The 7,191-nt window shown below is 39.8% G+C and overlaps 1 protein-coding gene across 1 annotated transcript; it reads right to left on the bottom strand.

Moving 5' to 3' along the window:
* Positions 1-292: 292 nt before the first annotated feature.
* SSU72 (SSU72 homolog, RNA polymerase II CTD phosphatase) lies at positions 293-7,185 on the bottom strand. The gene is made up of 3 exons (XM_009646778.2): positions 4,372-7,185; positions 2,437-2,555; positions 293-1,400 (listed from the first exon to the last, which is right to left on the bottom strand). Exons 1-3 carry the CDS (start codon positions 4,538-4,540, stop codon positions 1,299-1,301), a joined length of 390 nt encoding a protein of 129 aa, XP_009645073.2. The 5' UTR covers positions 4,541-7,185; the 3' UTR covers positions 293-1,298.
* Between the last annotated feature and the right edge of the window lie 6 nt (positions 7,186-7,191).

Consider the following 7,191-nt stretch of genomic DNA (forward strand, 5'->3'; position numbering starts at 1 on the left):
AGTTTTGAGGTGTGGAGCAGATGCCTTTTAATATATGCGAGTGTGTTCACGGAAAGAAGTAGCGTTCCCATAGGACTGACTACAGACACAGCCGAAGTTGTCTGCATGGATGGGTAACATTGCCCTACATCAAGAGAAAGTACTTAGCAGGTGCAAAAAGATTAAAGTTATGAAAAATTAGATGATCCAGGTGAGCTGTCAGAGGTCAGTGATGGAATGTGAGAGAGAAGCCAGGAGCTGAAACCCCATTTCATGCTATTTCACTTTTAACATTACGTTTTGCAAAGTTGTCCTCACATATCCAAGTATTAAAGAGCACACAGACCTCATTTGCTCCAAATCCTTTACAGGTTCCTTTAACAAAACAACTTTTAAGATGATCTTTTGCCTGTAAGCAGCAGCGCTTTACCATTCCCATTTTGAATGTCTAATAATCTGGTTTAACTCGTAACTTTTATCAGTTTGAACAAAGAGAAGTCCAAGCTTTTGCTCTGTTTGTATACACATACTGAGTTTCTGGATTTTGAGCTGTGACAAGCAGTTGAGACCCCAAAAGATTTCTTGGCAGTGCCCTAATCCATGCAGAGAAAGAAGTTCACCTTAGTTCAAGACGGGATCAAAACTCACGATGAGCTGCCCAAATACGCAGCCTCTCTCAACAAGGGACGCAGTTCAGGTCTTTTGATTCTTATCAAGATCTTCTGGCTGTTACTATCCTCTTGTGCTACTTCACGTCCTTTGTGTTTTACCTCACAGAGCACAGTCACACTTGCTTAGCTTCTATTTTGAAAACAGACAAACTTACAGGTTTTTTGTTTTTATTGGATGCTTCCAACCTTATATCTAATAATATACAGATACTCGTTTTTCATTGTTCCATTCATATCCTCACGTAGTTCAGCCATTCTGTCACATTAAAATAAAAAAAAGCGCAACTGAAATAAAATAAATTTGTAAGCTGGAAAAATACATTATAAACTTATATTCAAGAAACATTCTCTTTATAATTAAAGACCTACTTGTAATAATTAAAGTAGGATTTAAAGAAAATCTTGATTTTAATTTTTAAATAGGTGGCCTTTGTGTATACTTTTAATCATCTCATATGTACAACCCCAACCAGTATCTCTGCCTACCTGTGACAGAATACCTGAAACAAAACAAAAAGACACTGAAAAGGAGTTTTTAAACAAACAAACAAAAAAATCAATATTCATTTCCCAGGAAAATACAGTATAATCAGAACTTTGAACACATGCTTCCCTCATCTGTAGTAAGGCCTAGGAGACAGATGTGCTTTAATAAAAGCAGACAGTATGAAGAAAAGTCCTTCCACTTTTCTCTTCAAATTCCTGTAACAGCTCATCTATTTCATTTTCCATGTCTTCTGTGTGCTGTATCTAGAAGAGAAAAAAAATACTAAGCAACCGGACTCCAAGGATATGATGCAGTTTAGAAAACTGTAATAATTCCATGCTTTTGGCTTACTGCAAAATCTAAACCAGCAGGCTGTACCAAATAGCACAGCGCTGGGTGCTTTATTGAGACTCCCAGCATTCCCAAATGTATATATATTCCGCATCATGTTTATCTGCATATCCTTCCTTCTCCAACCCACTGAACTGGCACTTAACTAGTACTTTGTTGAGTAGGCAACATCCATCCTCACTAGGTAACAAATGGAAGCTTCAGAATAGCTACAAGCACACTGAACAGATGGCTAAAATTTCAAGTCCTTGAACCCTCTTAGGCTTTTCGAATCTGGAAAGGATTTAAGACCAGAATAGATCACACAGGCTAGAGTAAAAAAGAAAGCCTGTTGCCACACTGGAATAGGTAAACTCATCGACTTGCACACTGTAAAAGGACACAGAACCTTTCTGTGTTCTCTTGACAGTAACACTGACTGGTTTAAGTGCAGCTTATTTCAGTCTTACTTCAAGGGCTAGGGCCTCTGAATATGAACAACAGAAGGCACCAGTTCTTTCTTCCACATCAGACACACAACAGGGTGGTACTATGAAATACACCTATACAGGATGTTTTTCGTGATCCAGAATGCAACTCTGATATTTAAATCCCACATATTACAACTTTTAAATGGACGTTTTTGCGATCAACAGTGGTTTGCGTATGGGCTCAACACGTGCAGTGGTTATGGGTGGTGCTTTGCACGTAAGCTGTCAATGCATTGGTTTTGAATGCACAGACGGGGAGACCACTTTGGAAAACATGAATGCAGTTGCAATTCATCTGTTTGCACAACAGCTCCAAAAATAACCACAAGCATTTGGAAACCTAACGTCTCCTGACATGGATTTTACTTAAACAACTTTTGCAATATGCAGCACCTTGAAGGAGTACAAAGCAAACCCCAACCCCTGGGCAGTCAGCTGGGTCCAGGGTACCCACAGGCAATGAGCCCTCTCTACTTACACACTGGCAGAGCTCACAGATAAGGAAAGCACCCAGGGTTGCCTCCTCATGGTTATCCTGAATGTCCACATTGATCACATGTACTGGCTGACATGTCTCCTGTTCTCTGGAATTTAAATCTAATTGAAAACAAAACACACACAACAGCAAAACTTTGGGTGGAATGGTATCATATTTTACACAGAGTATTCATAGGATTTTTAAAAATACACAGGCATTGTCCACCTCTGCCTTCTCCAAGCCTGATTTTAGGAAATTGTTTATTTAACACTGCTTAAACAATAGTCCGTCCTATTTCAAAAATGAGAGAGAGAGAGATTTTGGAAACAAAAGAATTCAGTTATGTGGAAGGGTCATGACAGTTTATTTGCCCTGGTCAAGAAAAGTTACTGCTCACCTTACTCTGACCGTCTTTAAAGACCAAGATCAAGATTCTCAAAAGTCCAGAATGATTTTGGGCTTCCTCATACAGGGAGTTTTAATTGCCCATTTTTAAAAAAAAAAGCACTGTACATCCAGCACTCTGAAAATTAAACTGCAAGGTGAACTCCTACAAGTTAAGCACTGATAATCACATTAGAAAATTCTAGCTTTAATGTGTTCCACTTATTAACAGGGGGTGAAGGGGGAAAATAAAATGCCCTTTTCCTACTAATCCACCCACGTATTGCTATGCATCTCTAACATAGCCTTCCTATTACACACACAGTTTTCAACCTACGAGTTGTTTTCTCTTAACCCCATTCCACAACTTCATTTTGGCAAACCTGTTGAGGCCTCCATTTTAAAATTTCAGCTTTCACATCTAGAACTATTTGGTGGCACTCAAGCCTTCTTCCTTTCATTGGTTAATTATGATGAGCATTACCCTGAAGTTACAAGAGATGCACAACTGGAAAATTAGCAAGGGGTTGGCTCTTCAGCTCCCTTCCTCAGAAGCCCACCTAAAACATCAGAGTGAAAGCTGCTTTCTATGCGAGGTGCTAAATTTGCTGAAGATCCATTCAAGTACCAGGGCAGCTGCTCTCAGAACTTACCACTACATTTCAAACATTTCACTGAAAGATTCAGAACGCTAATTGCGCAGCTTGCAGAAGCCCAAATGTATCGTGCTCTGTATTACTTGTGACATGACCACCAAGGACTGAAAAGGCGAGGCAACAGCCTTTTAAATTGTGTGTGATATACTAATTCAGCTGGTTGGTCTTTCAACATAAAGGAAACACCTTAAGCCTCAGATAAGCCTGTACCTAGCATTTCCAGGGATAGGCAGGGTTCTCGGCCCAGCAGCTGAGTCATTGCTCAAACCCCACGACTTTCAGTGAGTCCACATCAAGCCTGCTGCATTGTGTTGATGCAGAACCCATCCCCAACTGAGATTCTTCTGGCATCTCACTGACTCACTCAAGAGCAAAGCCGTAGCATGAGTGTTAACCATGCTCAAGAACAGTTTCTCCACCTGTACAGGAGGTATTTATTGCAGATAAACTGCTTGGTAGGTCACAGGAAGTCTTCTGCAAAGGGAAGGGAAGTAGCATAAGGAAGACAGCTTAAGACTTTGTTTCTCCATCAACCCAAGGGGGAAAAATGCTCATGACATGCAACTTGCTAGTTTTCTAGATCCATGAGTATTTTTTTTCTCCAAATTTCTCCAATTTCTCCAAATGCTTGCTATTTCCTTGTGTCAGCCCTTAAAATTGCTAAACAGACACATTCTGTGTAGCTGCCAACACAAGCATCTTTTAGCAATAAATATTCAGCCATCACTTCTCTGGTCCATAAACTCTATGTCAATGCGAGCTCTTGTCCCTGCTGGTGTTCCAGCAGCACTAGTCAGAGGAGACAGAGGCGTTTCCAGATTTGTGAAGGACTTCAGGGGGGAGGGGAAAAAAAAGCACTCAAAGGTAACTTGGTTTATCAGTTCAAGGTCCTTACCTTCTACTACTTGATCATAGACTCTTTCTTCACATGTTAGGATCAAGTCAAAAATATCTTTGCAGTTCTGGAATCTTTCTGGTCGTGGCTTGATTCTCTTATTTCTGTCCAACATGTGTAAAATTCCATTCTGTGTGTATCTGAAGTCGCTTGAGTTAAGTAAAGTCATGTTTTTGAGCAAATGACCAGCACAAGTTAAGTTATTACCATATCATTAAAATAAGATTCTTTCTGTTTGCAAATATAAAGATCAGTGACCATTAAATAGATTCCTAAGCAGGAGCATAATCCCCCATTAGGGTAATTCATGTAGTTTCTGGTTTTCAGAGGCCTGTCACTGTCATCAGTACAATGGCAGAGTCAGCTTTAAAAGGCCCTCAGAAGAGCAGAGTTCCTCAGAAGGTTAACTTTTCTTGGGCAACTATTTTTATATCCATAATGCTTAGAACTCACAGACTTAGCTGTTTGCATGAGCAGAATGTCCTACATTCACATAAGTCACTGCCCCTCACTCCAGGGGCCTCTATCTTGAAAGTCAATTATATAGTGTCAACTGCACATCTGCATGAAGCCCTACTCAGGCCCCAGGTTTACACAACTGAACTTCCAAAGAAAGTTAAATAAATCACAGAAGCATCATCCTTTAAAAATACCCAAGATATATAAATGGGAATGAATAAAAACACTGACTTTATGCCTGCTAGAACTTCAGTCACTGTGTGTGAAAGGGATCTGTTATGCTGCTCAGTAGCTATATTTATGCTGGTACTGTAACCTTGAGGCTCAAATTTACATCCCGTATCCCCCTGGCAGACAGGATTCACTCATCCCACTGCCTTCTCAGCCTTCTGGGACATGCAGTTTCATTAGGAGCGCACCAGGGTTGACTGGCACATAAATCTGCTCACCTGACTAAAACCAAACTCCCTCTGAAGGCAAAGTTTTATGGGTAAATTAGGAATACCAGGAAAGGTTTGAATTAAGAAAGGCTGGAAACTGATGCATCTCTTCCTTGCTTTGAAGCGGCAGTATTTTTAGCCATCCAAGTATATATTTTTAAAATCAAATAGCAGTAAGGATAACAGTCTATAATTTGAGATAACAGAAGGATTCCAAGCAAAAGAAAAATTCCATCATTAGTAGCAAGCATGTAAGAGGTCATCTTGGCTTCTTTCCATGTTGGAAAGGTTATATACATACCTAGTAGGTATCTTAATTATTTTCAGAGAACAGTCCTGATCTTTTGTAACAAAAGACCAGCAACTTTCTGCCTACCTTTTTGCAGTTGCTCTCTGGTATCTCAAGTTCCCCTGCCCTAAGTAGGCAGACCTATGCCTGCTGATCTCAATGCTTCAAAGCGTGCTTAAACAGTTTTCAAGCAAACGGCCCACAAAGCTTTCCAGTCTTTCAAGTGTTTAAGCTATATTAAGAGTTAAACCCATATTTCTACCTATGAGAGTCTACTTTATACGGAAAATATGTTCAGTTCTCTTATGTGTCTGCATCATCTCACTTTAACTACTCGACTAAAGAAAATTTCAGTTTTGAATCACAAACTGAATGATACGCTTTTTATCACAAATACATGTTGCCCATTCTCTCTCAGCCAACTGACTTCTACTGCTTTGCTTTTCTTCAGGTCACCCCCAAGCCCTTTACTCTTCTTTCCCAAAAGATTTTTCCCTATATAATTAAAGAATTGTCCTTTATAGCCCAAAGCTATCTCACAAGCAGCTCTTGCACACCAGCACCCCTGTAAACTCTCCCTGGGTTTGTCATGCTTGGGAAAAATCCACCTCAGTGTAGCCATTTCAGACCTCTGGTTATTTGCAAAGCATGACAATGACTGCAACAGCCATTTTCAAAATACCTGCAAACATCTGGCTGCGTTGCTTTGTTCAGTTTGAAGGCAAGTCCTTTCTGGGCTCTACAGTCCTCATTTCTACATCATGCAGTTCAAGGAAAAAATCCTCAACATCCCACACACTTTTTTGGTTGTTTTTTTTTTTTTCCCTTTCTAGGATAAAATGTTGCTGGCATCTGTCCCCTAGCTTTCCTGACTGAGCTTGGATACAGAATTACGCATATTCAAAAAACCCACACAGTCAAGCTTTCTGCTTCACACAGTCAAGCTTTCTGCTGCCAACTTACAGCTACGTTTTTTTTTTTTCAAAGGTCCATCTGCCTATAAAAGGAGATTGAAATAAGCAGTTAAGATTCATGACACTTTCATATTTGGTTGTCTGAAATCTTTTTTACCTGGAAAAAACCCAACATACCACCCTTCCAGCAAGCCAAGGGATGTGATCTGCATGATTGTTTTCAATGCATAATCATAAGCCAGCTTCTCTCTCTTCATGAGCTCAGGCAAATGCAAAGATATTACAACTTATTAATGGTTTCCACTATTCTGCCAGATGTGGAATCATTTAAGCCAGACTTTGCTTTCCTTCCAACACATTTCAACGCCATGCTCCCTATCCTATGCATCTCTGCTCTTTCTTTTCACAGAATCACAGAATTTTCGGCAGTCACTTCTTCAGAAGGTACTCACAAAATTTCCACCTGGCTTTCAGTGCTGTTATGTTGTCTGGCCACAGCAGCCTTCTTAACATACCATGCTCAGAAGTCAACAAAACATGTATACACTTATCTAAGAGGCCTTCGTCTATGGCAAACTATTGGTATAGTAAATCCATCACATTTTTACAGTGAGTCCAATTCAGGTATCACCTTTATTGCGATAACTATGCTAAACAGATCCACAATGTAATTAACTTTATGCATGACAACTCAGCAATGGAAAGACTTGATATAAAA

This window comes from Egretta garzetta, unplaced genomic scaffold (assembly GCF_000687185.1).
Source record: "Egretta garzetta isolate BGI_Z169 unplaced genomic scaffold, ASM68718v1 scaffold29, whole genome shotgun sequence".
Classification (NCBI taxonomy): Eukaryota; Metazoa; Chordata; class Aves; order Pelecaniformes; family Ardeidae; genus Egretta; species Egretta garzetta.

What these genes read in the sequence shown, in the direction of transcription:
- SSU72 (XM_009646778.2), bottom strand. Translation starts at nt 4,540, where the DNA reads ATGACTTTACTTAACTCAAGCGACTTCAGATACACACAGAATGGAATT. An exon ending in CTATGATCAAGTAGTAGAAG is followed by an intron (nt 2,556 to 4,371) that starts GTAAGGACCTTG and finishes GTTTTCAATTAG; the next exon opens with ATTTAAATTCCAGAGAACAG. An exon ending in TCTGTGAGCTCTGCCAGTGT is followed by an intron (nt 1,401 to 2,436) that starts GTAAGTAGAGAG and finishes TTTCTCTTCTAG; the next exon opens with ATACAGCACACAGAAGACAT.